General features: G+C 42.6%; 1 protein-coding gene across 1 annotated transcript in view; it reads right to left on the bottom strand.

Annotated features, from left to right (window-relative positions):
• Positions 1–1,605: 1,605 nt before the first annotated feature.
• Positions 1,606–21,071, bottom strand: part of LOC139750715 (ribosome biogenesis protein BRX1 homolog) — a 105,847-nt gene continuing 86,381 nt past the window's right edge. The window contains exons 5-6 of the mRNA XM_071665389.1: positions 15,021–15,115; positions 1,606–2,025 (exon numbers count right to left, since the gene is read on the bottom strand). Of these exons, the coding sequence (XP_071521490.1) occupies positions 1,837–2,025; positions 15,021–15,115 (284 nt within the window). The 3' untranslated portion in view covers positions 1,606–1,836. The remainder of the gene's footprint in view (positions 2,026–15,020; positions 15,116–21,071) is intronic.

A 21,071-nucleotide genomic window follows, 5' to 3' on the forward strand; every position in this document is an offset into this window, starting at 1 on the left:
AGGTTCAGTCCTCTGTTCTTAACACTTAACCGATTCATTTGAGGATAATAGAATTTTATTGTAAATTATTATTTATTTTTTTTCATTATACTTTGTCGCTGTCTCCCGCGTTTGCGAGGTAGCGCAAGGAAACAGACGAAAGAAATGGCCCAACCCCCCCCCCCATACACATGTATATACATACATCCACACACGCAAATATACATACCTACACAGCTTTCCATGGTTTACCCCAGACGCTTCACATGCCTTGATTCAATCCACTGACAGCACGTCAACCCCGGTATACCACATCGCTCCAATTCACTCTATTCCTTGCCCTCCTTTCACCCTCCTGCATGTTCAGGCCCCGATCACACAAAATCTTTTTCACTCCATCTTTCCACCTCCAATTTGGTCTCCCTCTTCTCCTCGTTCCCTCCACCTCCGACACATATATCCTCTTGGTCAATCTTTCCTCACTCATTCTCTCTATGTGCCCAAACCACTTCAAAACACCCTCTTCTGCTCTCTCAACCACGCTCTTTTTATTTCCACACATCTCTCTTACCCTTACGTTACTCACTCGATCAAACCACCTCACACCACACACTGTCCTCAAACATCTCATCTCCAGCACATCCATCCTCCTGCGCACAACTCTATCCATAGCCCACGCCTCGCAACCATACAACATTGTTGGAACCACTATTCCTTCAAACATACCCATTTTTGCTTTCCAAGATAATGTTCTCGACTTCCACACATTCTTCAAGGCCCCCAGAATTTTCGCCCCCTCCCCCACCCTATGATCCACTTCCGCTTCCATGGTTCCATCCGCTGCCAGATCCACTCCCAGATATCTAAAACACTTCACTTCCTCCAGTTTTTCTCCATTCAAACTCACCTCCCAATTGACTTGACCCTCAACCCTACTGTACCTAATAACCTTGCTCTTATTCACATTTACTCTTAACTTTCTTCTTCCACACACTTTACCAAACTCAGTCACCAGCTTCTGCAGTTTCTCACATGAATCAGCCATCAGCGCTGTATCATCAGCGAACAACAACTGACTCACTTCCCAAGCTCTCTCATCCCCAATAGACTTCATACTTGCCCCTCTTTCCAAAACTCTTGCATTTACCTCCCTAACAACCCCATCCATAAACAAATTAAACAACCATGGAGACATCACACACCCCTGCCGCAAACCTACATTCACTGAGAACCAATCACTTTCCTCTATTCCTACACGTACACATGCCTTACATCCTCGATAAAAACTTTTCACTGCTTCTAACAACTTTCCTCCCACACCATATATTCTTTATTGTAAATATCTTTCGGAAAACTTTTCTTGCTGTCAAGTAATCTTAGGTGTTTCTTATGTCATATTGTAAACTTCAAGATGAAATAAATAAATTGAATTACTAAATCAGAACTTCATTTTCATCAGACAATTGGTTAATTTGTTGCCCCCCTAATCCAAATATGCAGTAAAAGGGTTAAATTTACCCGAGAGTTACAGTAAAAGCACAAAATAAACAATTATACTCTCCCGTTGACAACAACTGTAGTTTTTATACATGCAACACAAACAATGCCGGAAAATAAAACTATTAGTAAAAAGTATAATTTATAATAGCAGGTCATTAACTGTGCAATATACCCATTCTTTTAATGTAGGGTACTATTTCTTCATGCAAAATTTTTCATTATCTATCACCTGTCATCTATACATCCACTCTTGTTTACATTTGGTGATTGAAGTACATAACAGCATCTTGTGTCTAGTATACTTATGGAAGCAACACATAAATGGAATAAGTGAATGGTACAAAAAAAATTTCAAAATTAAAACTTTTTTCGCACAAATAATTGCTTTCCTTCACTGGCAGCTTTTTCTGGGGGTTTAGTTTGGAAAATTTCATTACTAGGATCACCGCGGTAAGGTTGTGTTGGGGCTCTCTTCTTAAAAGTTTCTCTTTGATGCTTCTTATTGGCATACTTGTGTGCTGCAACCTTACGCTTCTCACGTCGAATCTGATGAAAAATACAGTAACATTATTAGTTGTTAATTGTAATAATACCATTACTTTTAGAATCCCAGACTAAGTTAACATTATCTCTGCTGTGGCAAGTCAGATACAAAAACTCACAAAGTCATTACCATCAGGTATAAGTAATGGAACTCCAATGATTTATGATCTGCGCATTTTGTAACAAAATAAATTTGGTTCCCTGCAGGAACTCACATCAAAGGAGTGACCACGGCATAAAGTCTCCACATATCCCTGCCCTTACATGTCTCCCTCACATACACCATTTTATGCATTCTTTCACCATTTCTCCCACTCCAATACTATTCCACTCCATTTTTCCATGTCATAGGTTGTCTTCCTCTCACACCACCCCCTTTAATTGTACTATCATACACTCTCCTTGTAAACTCCCTATATTGCGTTCTTTTCACACGCCCAACCACTGTATATTATTACATTTCACCCCCTCTACTACTCCACAATTCATTCACTTTGCATTCCCTGCCATTGCAAATGTTTCATTTACCCTCTCATTTTTCTTCATTCCATCCTTTCATCTAGTCACACCACATGCTCCTCTAAAATAGCTCATTTCCATAGCCTCAATTCTTGACTTCTGTGACTCATTTCATGTCCATAGGTCAAGGTAGGGGGACTTGTGCTGTCCCTTAATCCTCTTTTCACTCCCATAATTACACCTCTACCCTTCATTATTCTATTAAAGGACCAGTGACTCTTCTACCCTGTACTGCTCTCTCTCTAATCTCTCCTTCTATATCACCAAATTTAACCAAGATAGCGCCTCTTCCAGTCTTTCTCTCCCTATATATATAGCACGGTTTAGTGCACTTATTCTTTCACTCTATGTGGTTTTACAAAATCTACACTTTCACTTTGTTTCCTTTCAAACACCATTTCTTTACTTTTAAATGCATTTACCTTCAATCACCTAAGCTTACACACATCATAAAACACACTTACAACCTTCTGCAACTCCACTCTCAGCAAACAACACAGTGTCATCCACAAACATTCTTGCTACTAGCCACCATATCACTGCCACACTCCATCTCTGCACCCCTTTTCCCTAGTTTTGCTTTTATCTCTCTTACCACTCCATCCATGCCTGTGACATGAGAAAGGTGGGAGGGGGGCACATTAGAAAGGGTAATTAGTGGAGGGATGGAGAAGGAAGGTTGTTAGTGAAAGAGAAAAGAGAGGTGTTTCAACAATAATTGCAGGGAAGTAGTGCAAAATGACTGGGAGATGTATAAAAGAAAGTGGCAGAAGTTCAAGAGAAAAAAGCAAGAGGTGAAAAATAGGGCAAGTGAGAGGTGGGGTGAGAAAGTGTCATTAAATTTTAGGGAGAATAAGATGTTTTGGAAGAAGGTAAATAACATGCGTAAGACAAGAGAACAAATGGGAACATTGGTAAAGAGGGCAAGTAGGGGGGTAATAACAAGTAGTGATGAAGTGAGGAGATGGAGTAAGTATTTTGAAGGTGTGTTGAATATGTTTGTTGACAGATTGGCAGATACAGGGTGTTTTGGTAGGGGTGGTATGCGAAGTGAAAGGGTCAGGGAGAATGATTAGGTAAACAGAAAAGAGGTAGTGAAAGCTCTGCGGAGGCTGAAAGCTGGCAAGGCGGCAGTTTTGGATGGTATTGCAGTGGAATGGGGTGACTGTGCTGTTGACTGTTCGGTAAGGATATTCAATGTCTGTATGGATCATGGTGAAGTGCCTGAGGATTGGCAGAATGCATGTATAGTGCCACTGTACAAAGGCAAAGGAGATAAAGGTGAGTGTTCAAACTAACAGAGGCATAAGTTTGTTAATTATTCCTGGGATGTTATATGGGAAGATACTGTTTGAGAGGGGTGAAGACATGTACAGAGCATCAGATTGGGGAAGAGCAATGTGGTTTCAGAAGTAGTAGAGGATGTGTGGATCAGTTGTCTGCTCTAAAGAATGTAAGTGAGAAATACTTAGGAACACAGATGGATTTGTATGTAGCATACTTTGTGGCCGGCTTTAAGAGTATATGGTGTGGGAGGTAAGTTGCTGGAAGCAGTGAAAAGTTTTTACCAAGGATGTAAGGCATGTGTATGAGTAGGAAGACATGACAGTGATTGGTTCCCAGTAAATGTCAGTCAGTGGCAGGGTGTATACAGCTCTAGTGGCTGATTCATGTGAGAAATTGAAGAGGTTGGTGACCGAGTTTGGAAAAGTGTGTGAAAAGAGAAGGTTGAGAGTAAATGTGAAGAGCAAGGTTATCAGGTTCAGTAGGGTTGAGGGGCAAGTTACTTGGGAAGTAAGTTTGAATGGAGAAAATTTGGTGAGGAAGAAGTGTTTTAGATATCTGGGAGTGGACTTAGCAGCGGATGGAACTGTGGAAGTGAGTCACAGGGTGGGGGAGGGGCAAAGGTTCTGGGTGCTATGAAGAATGTGAGGAAGGAGAGAACATCATCTCGGAGAGCAAAAATGGTTATGTTTGAAGGAATAGTAGTTCCAACAATTTCATATGGTTGTGAGGAAAAGGCTATAGATAGGAGGAGGGTGGATGTGTTGGAAATGAAATGTTTGAGGACAATATGTGGTGTGAAGTGGTTTGATGCAATGTAAGAGAGATGTGTGGAAATAAGAAGAGTATGGTTGAGGGAGCAGAAGAGGATGTGTTGAAATGGTTTGGACATATGGAGAGAATGAGTGACAAAGGATTGACGTAGAGGATATATGCGTCAGAGGTAGAGGGAACAAGGAAAAGTGGGAGACCAAATTGGAGTTGGAAGGATGGAGTGAAAAAGATTTTGAGCGATCGGTGCCTGATAGCCTCAGAGGTGTGTGCTCGGCCAACACTGGCCAGCATGTAGCCTCAGAGGTGTTGTGCTGGACCAAAACTGGCCAGGATGAAGCCCCTCAGAGGTGTGTACTCGGCCAACACTGGCAAGCACATAGCCTCAGAGGTGTGTGCTCGGCCAACACTGGCCAGCATGTAGCCTCAGATGCATTATGCTCGGTGTGTAAGGAAACAAGAGTGAATTGGAACGCTACGGTATACTGGGATCAACATGCTGTTAATGGACTGAACCATGGCATGTGAAGCATCTGGGGTAAACCACGGAAAGGTCTGTGGGGCCTGGATATGGATATGGAGCTGTGGTTTCGGTGCATTATACATGACAGCTAGAGACTGAGTGTGAACAAATGTGGCCTTTTTGTCTGTATTCCTGGCGCTACCTCACTGAAGCAGGGGATAGCAATGCTGTTTTCCTGTGGTGCGGGGTAGCGACAAGAATGGATGAAGGCAAGCATGTATGAATATGTACATGTGTATGTAATGTCTGCGTATGTGAATGTACATGTATATATATGTTGTATGACTCATGGTGAGGTGCCTGAGGATTGGCGGAATGCGTGCATAGTGCCATTGTACAAAGGCAAAGGGGATAAGAGTGAGTGCTCAAATTACAGAGGTATAAGTTTGTTGAGTATTCCTGATAAATTATATGGGAGGGTATTGATTGAGAGGGTGAAGGCATGTACAGAGCATCAGATTGGGGAAGAGCAGTGTGGTTTCAGAAGTGGTAGAGGATGTGTGGATCAGGTGTTTGCTTTGAAGAATGTATGTGAGAAATACTTAGAAAAGCAAATGGATTTGTATGTAGCATTTATGGATCTGGAGAAGGCATATGATAGAGTTGATAGAGATGCTCTGTGGAAGGTATTAAGAATATAGGGTGTGGGAGGAAAGTTGTTAGAAGCAGTGAAAAGTTTTTATCGAGGATGTAAGGCATGTGTACGTGTAGGAAGAGAGGAAAGTGATTGGTTCTCAGTGAATGTAGGTTTGCGGCAGGGGTGTGTGATGTCTCCATGGTTGTTTAATTTGTTTATGGATGGGGTTGTTAGGGAGGTAAATGCAAGAGTTTTGGAAAGAGGGGCAAGTATGAAGTCTGTTGGGGATGAGAGAGCTTGGGAAGTGAGTCAGTTGTTGTTCGCTGATGATACAGCGCTGGTGGCTGATTCATGTGAGAAACTGCAGAAGCTGGTGACTGAGTTTGGTAAAGTGTGTGGAAGAAGAAAGTTAAGAGTAAATGTGAATAAGAGCAAGGTTATTAGGTACAGTAGGGTTGAGGGTCAAGTCAATTGGGAGGTGAGTTTGAATGGAGAAAAACTGGAGGAAGTGAAGTGTTTTAGATATCTGGGAGTGGATCTGGCAGCGGATGGAACCATGGAAACGGAAGTGGACCATAGGGTGGGGGAGGGGGCGAAAATTCTGGGGGCCTTGAAGAATGTATGGAAGTCGAGAACATTATCTTGGAAAGCAAAAATGGGTATGTTTGAAGGAATAGTGGTTCCAACAATGTTGTATGGTTGCGAGGCGTGGGCTATGGATAGAGTTGTGAGCAGGAGGATGGATGTGCTGGAAATGAGATGTTTGAGGACAATGTGTGGTGTGAGGTGGTTTGATCGAGTGAGTAACGTAAGGGTAAGAGAGATGTGTGGAAATAAAAAGAGCGTGGTTGAGAGAGCAGAAGAGGGTGTTTTGAAGTGGTTTGGGCACATGGAGAGGATGAGTGAGGAAAGATTGACCAAGAGGATATATGTGTCGGAGGTGGAGGGAACAAGGAGAAGAGGGAGACCAAATTGGAGGTGGAAAGATGCAGTGAAAAAGATTTTGTGTGATCGGGGCCTGAACATGCAGGAGGGTGAAAGGAGGGCAAGGAATAGAGTGAATTGGAGCGATGTGGTATACCGGGGTTGACGTGCTGTCAGTGGATTGAATCAAGGCATGTGAAGCGTCTGGGGTAAGCTATGGAAAGCTGTGTAGGTATGTATATTTGCGTGTGTGGACGTATGTATATACATGTGTATGGGGGGGTTGGGCCATTTCTTTCGTCTGTTTCCTTGCGCTACCTCGCAAACGCGGGAGACAGCGACAAAGTATAATAAAAAAAAAAAAAAATAATATATATGTTGATGTGTACATGTATGTATATGTGCATATGTGGGTATTTATGTATATGTCGTACAAGGCGACTAGAGGTGACGGGAGCGGGGGGCCAGAAATCCTTCCCTCCTTGTATTCTAACTTTCTAAAAATGGGAAACAGAGGGAGTCACGCGGGGAGTGCTCATCCTCCTCGTAGACTCAGATTGGGGTGTCTAAATGTGTGTGGATGTAACCAAGATGTGAAAAAAGGAGATAGGTAGTATGTATGAGGAAAGGAGCCTGGATGTTTTGGCTCTGAGTGAAACGAAGCTCAAGGGTAAAGGGGAAGAGTGGTTTGGGAATGTCTTGGGAGTAAAGTCAGGGGTTAGTGAGAGGACAAGAGCAAGGGAAGGAGTAGCACTACTCCTGAAACAGGAGTTGTGGGAGTATGTGATAGAATGTAAGAAAGTAAATTCTCAATTAATATGGGTAAAACTGAAAGTTGATGGAGAGAGATGGGTGATTATTGGTGCATATGCACCTGGGCATGAGAAGAAAGATCATGAGAGGCAAGTGTTTTGGGAGCAGCTGAATGAGTGTGTTAGTGGTTTTGATGCACAAGACCGGGTTATACTGATGGGTGATTTGAATGCAAAGGTGAGTAATGTGGCAGTTGAGGGAATAATTGGTATACATGGGGTGTTCAGTGTTGTAAATGGAAATGGTGAAGAGCTTGTAGATTTATGTGCTGAAAAAGGACTGGTGATTGGGAATACCTGGTTTAAAAAGCGAGATATACATAAGTATACGTATGTAAGTAGGAGAGATGGCCAGAGAGCGTTATTTGATTACATGTTAATTGACAGACACGCGAAAGAGAGACTTTTGGATGTTAATGTGCTGAGAGGTGCAACTGGAGGGATGTCTGATCATTATCTTGTGGAGGCTAAGGTGAAGATTCGTATGGGTTTTCAGAAAAGAAGAGTGAATGTTGGGGTGAAGAGGGTGGTGAGAGTAAGTGAGCTTCAGAAGGAGACTTGTGTGAGGAAGTACCAGGAGAGACTGAGTACAGAATGGAAAAAGGTGAGAACAATGGAAGTAAGGGGAGTGGGGGAGGAATGGGATGTATTTAGGGAATCAGTGATGGATTGCGCAAAAGATGCTTGTGGCATGAGAAGCGTGGGAGGTGGGTTGATTAGAAAGGGTAGTGAGTGGTGGGATGAAGAGGTAAGATTATTAGTGAAAGAGAAGAGAGAGGCATTTGGACGATTTTTGCAGGGAAAAAATGCAAATGAGTGGGAGATGTATAAAAGAGACAGGAGGTCAAGAGAAAGGTGCAAGAGGTGAAAAAGAGGGCAAATGAGAGTTGGGGTTAGAGAGTATCATTAAATTTTAGGGAGAATAAAAAGATGTTCTGGAAGGAGGTAAATAAAGTGCGTAAGACAAGGTAGCAAATGGGAACTTCAGTGAAGGGCGCTAATGGGGAGGTGATAACAAGTAGTGGTGATGTGAGGAGATGGAGTGAGTATTTTGAAGGTTTGTTGAATGTGTTTGATGATAGAGTGGCATATATAGGGTGTTTTGGTCGAGGTGGTGTGCAAAGTGAGAGGGTTAGGGAAAATGATTTGGCAAACAGAGAAGAGGTAATAAAAGCTTTGCGGAAGACGAAAGCCGGCAAGGCAGCAGGTTTGGATGGTATTGCAGTGGAATCTATTAAAAAAGGGGGTGACTGTATTGTTGACTGGTTGGTAAGGTTATTTAATGTATGTATGACTCATGGTGAGGTGCTTGAGGATTGGTGGAATGCGTGCATAGTGCCATTGTACAAAGGCAAAGGGGATAAGAGTGAGTGCTCAAATTACAGAGGTATAAGTTTGTTGAGTATTCCTGGGAAATTATATGGGAGGGTATTGATTGAGAGGGTGAAGGCATGTACAAAGCATCAGATTGGGGAAGAGCAGTGTGGTTTCAGAAGTGGTAGAGGATGTGTGGATCAGGTGTTTGCTTTGAAGAATGTATGTGAGAAATACTTAGAAAAGCAAATGGATTTGTATGTAGCATTTATGGATCTGGAGAAGGCATATGATAGAGTTGATAGAGATGCTCTGTGGAAGGTATTAAGAATATATGGTGTGGGAGGCAAGTTGTTAGAAGCAGTGAAAAGTTTTTATCAAGGATGTAAGGCATGTGTACGTGTAGGAAGAGAGGAAAGTGATTGGTTCTCAGTGAATGTAGGTTTGCGGCAGGGGTGTGTGATGTCTCCATGGTTGTTTAATTTGTTTATGGATGGGGTTGTTAGGGAGGTGAATGCAAGAGTTTTGGAAAGAGGGGCAAGTATGAAGTCTGTTGTGGATGAGAGAGCTGGGAAGTGAGTCAGTTGTTGTTCGCTGATGATACAGCGCTGGTGGCTGATTCATGTGAGAAACTGCAGAAGCTGGTGACTGAGTTTGGTAAAGTGTGTGAAAGAAGAAAGTTAAGAGTAAATGTGAATAAGAGCAAGGTTATTAGGTACAGTAGGGTTGAGGGTCAAGTTCAATTGGAGGTAAGTTTGAATGGAGAAAAACTGGAGGAAGTGATAGTGTTTTAGATATCTGGGAGTGGATCTGGCAGCGGATGGAACCATGGAAGCGGAAGTGGATCATAGGGTGGGGGAGGGGGCGAAAATCCTGGGAGCCTTGAAGAATGTTTGGAAGTCGAGAACATTATCTCGGAAAGCAAAAATGGGTATGTTTGAAGGAATAGTGGTTCCAACAATGTTGTATGGTTGCGAGGCGTGGCTATGGATAGAGTTGTGCGCAGGAGGATGGATGTGCTGGAAATGAGATGTTTGAGGACAATGTGTGGTGTGAGGTGGTTTGATCGAGTAAGTAACGTAAGGGTAAGAGAGATGTGTGGAAATAAAAAGAGCGTGGTTGAGAGAGCAGAAGAGGGTGTTTTGAAGTGGTTTGGGCACATGGAGAGGATGAGTGAGGAAAGATTGACCAAGAGGATATATGTGTCGGAGGTGGAGGGAACAAGGAGAAGAGGGAGACCAAATTGGAGGTGGAAAGATGCAGTGAAAAAGATTTTGTGTGATCGGGGCCTGAACATGCAGGAGGGTGAAAGGAGGGCAAGGAATAGAGTGAATTGGAGCGATGTGGTATACCGGGGTTGACGTGCTGTCAGTGGATTGAATCAAGGCATGTGAAGCGTCTGGGGTAAGCCATGGAAAGCTGTGTAGGTATGTATATTTGCGTGTGTGGACGTATGTATATACATGTGTATGGGGGGGGTTGGGCCATTTCTTTCGTCTGTTTCCTTGCGCTACCTCGCAAACGCGGGAGACAGCGACAAAGTATAAAAAAAAAAAAAAAAATAATATATATGTTGATGTGTACATGTATGTATATGTGCATATGTGGGTATTTATGTATATGTCGTACAAGGCGACTAGAGGTGACGGGAGCGGGGGGCCAGAAATCCTTCCCTCCTTGTATTCTAACTTTCTAAAAATGGGAAACAGAGGGAGTCACGCGGGGAGTGCTCATCCTCCTCGTAGACTCAGATTGGGGTGTCTAAATGTGTGTGGATGTAACCAAGATGTGAAAAAAGGAGATAGGTAGTATGTATGAGGAAAGGAGCCTGGATGTTTTGGCTCTGAGTGAAACGAAGCTCAAGGGTAAAGGGGAAGAGTGGTTTGGGAATGTCTTGGGAGTAAAGTCAGGGGTTAGTGAGAGGACAAGAGCAAGGGAAGGAGTAGCACTACTCCTGAAACAGGAGTTGTGGGAGTATGTGATAGAATGTAAATAAGTAAATTCTCAATTAATATGGGTAAAACTGAAAGTTGATGGAGAGAGATGGGTGATTATTGGTGCATATGCACCTGGGCATGAGAAGAAAGATCATGAGAGGCAAGTGTTTTGGGAGCAGCTGAATGAGTGTGTTAGTGGTTTTGATGCACAAGACCGGGTTATAGTGATGGGTGATTTGAATGCAAAGGTGAGTAATGTGGCAGTTGAGGGAATAATTGGTATACATGGGGTGTTCAGTGTTGTAAATGGAAATGGTGAAGAGCTTGTAGATTTATGTGCTGAAAAAGGACTGGTGATTGGGAATACCTGGTTTAAAAAGCGAGATATACATAAGTATACGTATGTAAGTAGGAGAGATGGCCAGAGAGCATTATTTGATTACATGTTAATTGACAGACACGCGAAAGAGAGACTTTTGGATGTTAATGTGCTGAGAGGTGCAACTGGAGGGATGTCTGATCATTATCTTGTGGAGACTAAGGTGAAGATTCGTATGGGTTTTCAGAAAAGAAGAGTGAATGTTGGGGTGAAGAGGGTGGTGAGAGTAAGTGAGCTTCAGAAGGAGACTTGTGTGAGGAAGTACCAGGAGAGACTGAGTACAGAATGGAAAAAGGTGAGAACAATGGAAGTAAGGGGAGTGGGGGAGGAATGGGATGTATTTAGGGAATCAGTGATGGATTGCGCAAAAGATGCTTGTGGCATGAGAAGCGTGGGAGGTGGGTTGATTAGAAAGGGTAGTGAGTGGTGGGATGAAGAGGTAAGATTATTAGTGAAAGAGAAGAGAGAGGCATTTGGACGATTTTTGCAGGGAAAAAATGCAAATGAGTGGGAGATGTATAAAAGAGACAGGAGGTCAAGAGAAAGGTGCAAGAGGTGAAAAAGAGGGCAAATGAGAGTTGGGGTTAGAGAGTATCATTAAATTTTAGGGAGAATAAAAAGATGTTCTGGAAGGAGGTAAATAAAGTGCGTAAGACAAGGTAGCAAATGGGAACTTCAGTGAAGGGCGCTAATGGGGAGGTGATAACAAGTAGTGGTGATGTGAGGAGATGGAGTGAGTATTTTGAAGGTTTGTTGAATGTGTTTGATGATAGAGTGGCATATATAGGGTGTTTTGGTCGAGGTGGTGTGCAAAGTGAGAGGGTTAGGGAAAATGATTTGGCAAACAGAGAAGAGGTAATAAAAGCTTTGCGGAAGACGAAAGCCGGCAAGGCAGCAGGTTTGGATGGTATTGCAGTGGAATCTATTAAAAAAGGGGGTGACTGTATTGTTGACTGGTTGGTAAGGTTATTTAATGTATGTATGACTCATGGTGAGGTGCTTGAGGATTGGTGGAATGCGTGCATAGTGCCATTGTACAAAGGCAAAGGGGATAAGAGTGAGTGCTCAAATTACAGAGGTATAAGTTTGTTGAGTATTCCTGGGAAATTATATGGGAGGGTATTGATTGAGAGGGTGAAGGCATGTACAAAGCATCAGATTGGGGAAGAGCAGTGTGGTTTCAGAAGTGGTAGAGGATGTGTGGATCAGGTGTTTGCTTTGAAGAATGTATGTGAGAAATACTTAGAAAAGCACATGGATTTGTATGTAGCATTTATGGATCTGGAGAAGGCATATGATAGAGTTGATAGAGATGCTCTGTGGAAGGTATTAAGAATATATGGTGTGGGAGGCAAGTTGTTAGAAGCAGTGAAAAGTTTTTATCAAGGATGTAAAGCATGTGTACGTGTAGGAAGAGAGGAAAGTGATTGGTTCTCAGTGAATGTAGGTTTGCGGCAGGGGTGTGTGATGTCTCCATGGTTGTTTAATTTGTTTATGGATGGGGTTGTTAGGGAGGTGAATGTAAGAGTTTTGGAAAGAGGGGCAAGTATGAAGTCTGTTGTGGATGAGAGAGCTGGGAAGTGAGTCAGTTGTTGTTCGCTGATGATATAGCGCTGGTGGCTGATTCATGTGAGAAACTGCAGAAGCTGGTGAGTGAGTTTGGTAAAGTGTGTGAAAGAAGAAAGTTAAGAGTAAATGTGAATAAGAGCAAGGTTATTAGGTACAGTAGGGATGAGGGTCAAGTTTGAATGAGGTAAGTTTGAATGGAGAAACACTGGAGGAAGGATAGTGTTTTAGATATTTGGGAGTGGATCTGGCAGCGGATGGAACCATGGAACCATGGAAGCGGAAGTGAATCATAGGGTGGGGGAGGGGGCGAAAATCCTGGGAGCCTTGAAGAATGTTTGGAAGTCGAGAACATTATCTCGGAAAGCAAAAATGGGTATGTTTGAAGGAATAGTGTTTCCAAAAATGTTGTATGGTTGCGTGGCATGGCTATGGATAGAGTTGTGCGCAGGAGGGTGGATGTGCTGGAAATGAGATGTTTGAGGACAATGTGTGGTGTGAGGTGGTTTGATCGAGTAAGTAATGTAAGGGTAAGAGAGATGTGTGGAAGTGAGTCAGTTGTTGTTCACTGATGATATAGCGCTGGTGGCTGATTCATGTGAGAAACTGCAGAAGCTGGTGACTGAGTTTGGTATAGTGTGTGAAAGAAGAAAGTTAAGAGTAAATGTGAAAAAGAGCAAGGTTATTAGGTACAGTAGGGTTGAGGGTCAAGTCAATTGGGAGGTAAGTTTGAATGGAGAAAAACTGGAGGAAGTAAAGTGTTTTAGATATCTGGGAGTGGATCTGGCAGCGGATGGAACCATGGAAGCGGAAGTGAATCACAGGGTGGGGGAGGGGGCGAAAATCCTGGGAGCCTTGAAGAATGTGTGGAAGTCGAGAACATTATCTCGGAAAGCAAAAATGGCTATGTTTGAAGGAATAGTGATTCCAACAATGCTGTATGGTTGCGAGGCGTGGGCTATGGATAGAGTTGTGCGCAGGAGGGTGGATGTGCTGGAAATGAGATGTTTGAGGACAATGTGTGGTGTGAGGTGGTTTGATCGAGTAAGTAATGTAAGGGTAAGAGAGATGTGTGGAAATAAAAAGAGCGTGGTTGAGAGAGCAGAAGAGGGTGTTTTGAAATGGTTTGGGCACATGGAGAGAATGAGTGAGGAAAGATTGACCAAGAGGATATATGTGTCGGAGGTGGAGGGAATGAGGAGAAGTGGGAGACCAAATTGGAGGTGGAAAGATGGAGTGAAAAAGATTTTGAGTGATCGGGGCCTGAACATGCAGGAGGGTGAAAGAGGGGCAAGGAATAGAGTGAATTGGATCGATGTGGTATACCAGGGTTGACGTGCTGTCAGTGGATTGAATCAGGGCATGTGAAGCGTCTGGGGTAAACCATGGAAAGTTGTGTGGGGCCTGGATGTGGAAAGGGAGCTTGGTTTCGGGCATTATTGCATGACAGCTAGAGACTGAGTGTGAACGAATGGGTCCTTTGTTGTCTTTTCCTAGTGCTACCTCGCACACATGAGGGGGGAGGGGGATGGTATTCCATGTGTGGCGAGGTGGGGATGGGAATGAATAAAAGCAGACAGTGTGAATTGTGTGCATGGGTATATATGTATGTGTCTGTGTGTGTATATACATGTGTACATTGAGATGTATAGGTATGTATATTTGCATGTGTGGACGTGTATGTATATACATGTGTATGGGGGTGGGTTGGGCCATTTCTTTCGTCTGTTTCCTTGCGCTATCTCGCAAACGCGGGAGACAGCGACACAGCAAAATAATAAATAAATAAATATATATACTTATGTGTATATGAGTGGTTGGGCCATTCTTTGTCTGTTTCCAGGTATTACCTTGCTGAAGGCGGGACGCAGCAATTATGTATAATAAATACATTCATAAATAATGAGCAATAAAAATCACCTTGAGGAGAGTATAAAATGTAACCTACAACATTGAGAGTAAACTATATCAAATCCATCTTGACTCTCACCAGCATCTTCCTCATCTGTTCATATAACTTAAAGGAAGATGCAAGACACAAATTATTTCAAAGTCTCTCCCCATCAATGTGCATTTTCTTAAAACATAGAGTGGAAGAGTCCTGGAGGGTGGCAAATTGTGTAAGAATGCATGGAATGGTGCATGGGAAGGAGGCATGTAAAGGACAAGGATTAGAAGGAGACTCTTTTGCCATGACCATCCCCAAGACGGGAGCTCCCGGAGGGAGAAGGGAATGGAAATCATAGATAGATAGGTATATAAACAGACTGATCTTAAAACATTTTGTAGCTCTTTCATACACATTGCTTAAAATGCTTACAAATTATGCTTAGTATGTACAGTTATACACATTTACTTAAAAGTAGAAATATCAAATCTATAACTTTTTTACCGTATTTGGATTAATAAAATGGGGGTTCTCCCACAAGGTCACTCCTCCAAAACTGTTTTCAAATACCTTGATGGGGTCCAACACAAATCTAGGGCCTATGGGAAGATATGCAACCATTAGTATCTTCACATGCCAATTACAATAAAATTATTGCATTTGTATTTAGAGGTCTCTTTACAAACAAGATGCATTCTTGAGTAAAGAACAATAAGCAAAAAATCCATTTAGAGGGTTCATTATAAAACATAGTGCCTATGGAAATATGTTCCTAAAAGTGTCAATACCTGCACTTGTATACTAGTACCTTAGAATATGGCTTCCTTTACATACTGTTTAACAGTATCATCTTGATAGTAGATGAAGCTATAACAAACGACTGATCCACATATGCCTGACACTACTCATCTGCCTTAACCCTGGGTATCACTTGCATCTTTAAGTATATATTAAACACATTCATGGGCACCTTGGATGCTTAATCTATACTCAGACTTACTGGTCATTTTCCAAACAAGATAGGTCTAAAATGTCCTCTAAATACAGGTATGAGACAGCTAAAATGAGAACAACTGAGACTTGACTGACATGAATTCAGGCAAGCCATAAGCAAAGGCTTAGATAACGTAAACAAAGATGGTGACATATATTCGTTGATTCTTTCTCTTCTACGTTTTATAGATTAGAAAGGGTAGTAAAGATGGGATGAAGAAGTCAAGTCATTAGTGAAAGAGAAAACAGAGGCATTTGGACAATACTTGCTAGGAATAAGTGCAACAGAATGGGAGATGTATAAAAAAAAGTGGCAGGAGGTCAAGAGAAAGGTGCATAAGGTAAAAACGAAGGCAAATGAGAGTTGGGTGAGAGAATATCATTAAACTTCAGGGAGAATAAAAAGACGTTTTGGAAGGAGGTAAATAATGCAAGTAACAAAAAAACAAAATGGGTACATCAGTGAGGGGGGCATGTGGGGAAGTAATAACAGGTAGTGATGAAGTGAGGAGATGGAGAGAGTATTTTGAAAGTTTGCTGAATGTGTTTGATGACAGAGTGGCAGATATAGGGTGTTTTGGTTGGGTTGGTGTGCGAAGTGAGAATGGCTTGGTTAAGAGAGAAGAGGTAGTGAAAGCCTTGTGGAACATGAAATCCAGCAAGGCAGCGGATTTGGATGGCACTGCAGTAGAGTTAATTAAGAAAGAGGGTGACTGTCGTTGATTGGTTGGTAAGGATATTCAATGTATGTATGGATCATGGTGAAGTGCCTGAGGATTGGCAGAATGCATGCATAGTGCCATTGTACAAAGGCAAAGGGGATAAAGGTGAGTGTTCAAACTACAGAGACATAAGTTTGCTGAGTATTCCTAGGAGATTATGTGGAAGGGTATTGATTGAGAGGGTGAAGGCAAGTACAGAGCATAAGACTGGGGAGAAGTAGTGTGTTTTCAAAAGTAGTAGAGGGTGCGTGGATAAGATGTTTGCTTCCATGGTTCCATTCGCTGCCAAGTCCACTCCGAGATATCTAAAACACTTCACTTTTAATTTTTCCCCATTGACTTACATCCCAATTAACTTGTCCCTCAACCCTACTGAACCTAATGACCTTGCTCTTATTCACAATTACTCTCAACTTTCTCCTTTCACACATTTTTCCAAACTCAGTCACCAACATCTGCAGTTTCTCACTCAAGTCAGGAACTAGAGCTGTATCATCGGCAAACAACAACAGACACACTTCTCAGGCCCTCTCATCCCCAACAGACTGCACGCTCACCCCCCTCTCCAAAGCTCTTGCTCGCATTTACCTCCCTAACCATCCCATCCATAAACAAATTAAAAAACCATGGGGACATCACACATCCTTGCTGCAGACCAACATTCACTAGGAACCAATCACTCTCTTCTCTTCCTACTCATACACATGCCTCCATCCTTGGTAAAAACTCTTCACTGCTTCTAGCAACTTACCTCCCACACCATACACTAATAAGACCTTCCACAAAGCATCTATCATCAACCCTATCACATGCCTTCTCCAGACCCATAAATGCTATATACAAATTCATCTGGTTTTCTTCCCTATCCCTGGGGATAGGGGAAAAAGAATATTTCCCATGCATTTCTCTCGTGTCGTAGAAGGCGACTGAAGGGGCCAGGAGCAAGGGACTAGAACCCTCCTCTCCTTGAATTTTAACTTTCTAAATGGAGAAACAGGAGTCAAGTGAGGAGTGCTCATCCTCCTCAAAGGCTCAGATTGGGGTGTCTAAATGTGTAGGGATATAGCCAAGATGAGAAAAAAGGAGAGATAGGTAGTATGTTTGAGGAAAGGAACCTGGATGTTTTGGCTCTAAGTGAAACAAAGCTCAAGGGTAAAGGGAAAGAGTGGTTTGGGAATGTTTTAGGAGTAAAGTCAGGGGTTGGTGAGAGGACAAGAGCAAGGGAAGGAGTAGCACTATTCCTGAAACAGGAGTGGAAGGAGTATGTGATAGAGTGTAAGAAAGTAAACTCTAGATTGATATGGGTAAAACTGAAAGTGGATGGAAAGAGATGGGTGATTATTGGTGCATATGTACCTGGTCATGAGAAGAAAGATCATGGGAGGCAAGTGTTTTGGGAGCAGCTGAGTGAGTGTGTTAGTAGTTTTGATGCACGAGACCAAGTTATAGTAATGGCTGATTTGAATGGCAAAGGTGAGTAAGGTGGCAGTTGAGGGAATAATTGGTGTACATGGAGTGTGCAGTGTTGTAAATGGAAATGGTGAAGAGCTTGAAGATTTGCGTGCTGAAAAAGGACTGGTGATTGGGAATACCTGGTTTAAAAAGAGAGATATACATAAGTATACGTATGTAAGTAGGAGAGATGGCCAGAGAGCGTATTTGGATTACGTGTTAATTGATAGGTGCGCAAATGAGAGACTTTTGGATGTTAATGTGCTGAGAGGTGCAACTGGAGGGATGTCTGATCATTATCTTGTGGAGGGGATGGTGAATATTTGTAGTGGTTTTCAGAAGAGAGAATGTTGGGGTGAAGAGAGTGGTGAGAGTAAGTGAGCTTGGGAGGGAGACTTGTGTGAGGAAGTACCAGGAGAGACTGAGTGCAGAATGGAAGAAGGTGAGAACAAGGGCGATAAGGGGAGTTGGGGAAGAATGGGTTGTATTTAAGGAAACCGTCATGGCTTGCACAAAAGATGCTTGGGACATGAGAAGCATGGGAGGTGGGCAGATTAGAAAGGTAGTGGTGGTGGGATCAAGAAGTAAGATTATTAGTGAAAGAGAAGAGAGAGGCATTTGGACGAGTTTTGCAGGGAAATAGTGCAAATGACTGGGAGATGTATAAATGAAAGAGACAGGAGGTCAAGAGAAAGGTGCAAGAGGTATAAAAAGGGCAAATGAGAGTTGGGGTGAGAGAGTATCATTAAATTTTAGGGGGAATAAAAAGATGGTTTTGGAAGGAGGTAAAGAAAGTGCGTAAGACAAGAGAACAAGTGGGGACATCGGTGAAGGGGGCTAATGGAGAGGTGCTAACAAGTGGTGATGTGAGAAGGAGATGAAGTGAGTATTTTGAAGGTTTGTTGAATGTGTTAGATGATAGCATGGCAGATATAGGGTGTTTTGGTTAAGGTGGTGTGTGAAGTGAGAGGGTTAGAGAAAATGATTTGGTAAGCAGAGAAGAGGTAGTAAAAGCTTTGCAGAAGATGAAAGCCGGCAAGGCAGCAGGTTTGGATGGTATTGCAGTGGAATCTATTAAAAAAGGGGGTGACTGTATTGTTGACTGGTTGGTAAGGTTATTTAATGTATGTATGACTCATGGTGAGGTGCCTGAGGATTGGTGGAATGCGTGCATAGTGCCATTGTACAAAGGCAAAGGGGATAAGAGTGAGTGCTCAAATTACAGAGGTATAAGTTTGTTGAGTATTCCTGGGAAATTATATGGGAGGGTATTGATTGAGAGGGTGAAGGCATGTACAAAGCATCAGATTGGGGAAGAGCAGTGTGGTTTCAGAAGTGGTAGAGGATGTGTGGATCAGGTGTTTGCTTTGAAGAATGTATGTGAGAAATACTTAGAAAAGCAAATGGATTTGTATGTAGCATTTATGGATCTGGAGAAGGCATATGATAGAGTTGATAGAGATGCTCTGTGGAAGGTATTAAGAATATACGGTGTGGGAGGCAAGTTGTTAGAAGCAGTGAAAAGTTTTTATTGAGGACATAAGGCATGTGTATGAGGAGGAAGAGAGGAAAGTGATTGGTTCTCAGTCAATGTCGGTTTGCGAAAGGGGTGCGTGATGTCTCCATGGTTGTAAATTTGTTTATGAATGGGGTTGTTAGGGAGGTAAATGCAAGAGTTTTCGAGAGAGGGGCAAGTATGTAGTCTGTTGTGGATGAGAAAGCTTGGGAAGTGGGTTAGTTGTTGTTTGCTGATGATACAGTGCTGGTGGCTGATTCGGGTGAGAAACTGCAGAAGGTGGTGACTGAGTTTGGTAAAGTGTGTGAAAGAAGAAAGCTGAGAGTAAATGTGAATAAGAGCAAGGTTATTAGATACAGTAGGGTTGAGGGACAAGTCAATTGGGAGGTAAGTTTGAATGGAGAAAACCTGAAGGAAGTGAAGTGTTTTAGATATCTGGGAGTGGATTTGGCAGCAAATGGAACCATGGAAGCAGAAGTGAGTCACAGGGTGGGGGAGGGGGCGAAAGTTCTGGGAGCGTTGAAAAATGTGTGGAAGGCATGAACATTATCTCGGAAAGCAAAAATGGGTATGTATGAAGGAATAGTGGTACCAACAATGTTATATGGTTGCAAGGTGTGGGCTATAGATAGAGTTGTGCGGAGGAGGGTGAATGTGTTGGAAATGAGATTTCTGAGGACAATATGTGGTGTGAGGTGGTTTGATCGAGTAAGTAATGAAAGGACAAGAGAGATGTGTGGTAATAAAAAGAGTGTGGCTGAGAGAGCAGAAGAGGGTGTTTTGAAATGGTTTGGTCACATGGAGAGAATGAGAGAGGAAAGATTGACAAAAAGGATGTATGTGTCAGAGGTGGAGGGAACGAGAAGTGGGAGACCAAATTGGAGGTGGAAAGATGGAGTGAAAAAGATTTTGAGCGATTGGGGCCTGAACATGTAGGAGGGTGAAAGGCGTGCAAGGAATAGAGTGAATTGAAACAATGTGGTATAACGGGGTTGATGTGCTGTCAATGGATTGAACCAGGGCATGTGAAGCGTCTGGGGTAAACCATAGAAAGTTTTGTGGGGCCTGGATGTGGACAGGGAGCTGTGGTTTCGATGCATTATACATGACAGCTAGAGACTGAGTGTGAACGAATGTGGCCTTTGTTGTCTTTTCCTAGTGACTACCTTGCACGCATGCCGAGGGATGGGGTTGTCTTTTCATGTGTGGCAGGGTGGCGATGGGAATCAATAAAGGCAGCAAGTATGAATTATGTACATGTGTATATATGTATATGTATACGTTGAAATGTATAGGTATACATGTGTGCATGTGTGGACGTGTATGTACATACATATGTATGTGGGTGGGTTGGGCCATTTTTTCGTCTGTTTCCTTGTCCTACCTCGCTAACGTGGGAGACAGCGACAAAGTATAATAAATAAAAAAATTCCCAATCAGATATTTCAAAGCAATTACCTGATCCACACATCCTCTACCACTTCTGAAACTACACTGCTCTTTTCCCATCTGATGCTCTGTACATGCCTTAACCCTCTCATACAATTTTCCAGGAATACTCAACAAACTTTTGCCTCTATAGTTTCAACACTCACTTTTATCCCATTTGCCTTTGTATAATGGCACTATGCATGCACTCTGTCAATCCTCAGACACTTCACCATGATCCATACATACAATGAATATCCTTACCAACCAATCAACAACACAGTCTCCCCATTTCTTAATAAATTCAACTGCAATACCATCCATGCCCACCGCCTTGCCAGATTTCATCTTTTGCAAGGCTTTCACCACCTCTTCTCTGTTAAGCAAACCATTCTTCCTGACCCTCTCACTTCGCACACCACCCCGACCAAAACACCCTACATC

This window comes from Panulirus ornatus, chromosome 10 (assembly GCF_036320965.1).
Source record: "Panulirus ornatus isolate Po-2019 chromosome 10, ASM3632096v1, whole genome shotgun sequence".
Classification (NCBI taxonomy): Eukaryota; Metazoa; Arthropoda; class Malacostraca; order Decapoda; family Palinuridae; genus Panulirus; species Panulirus ornatus.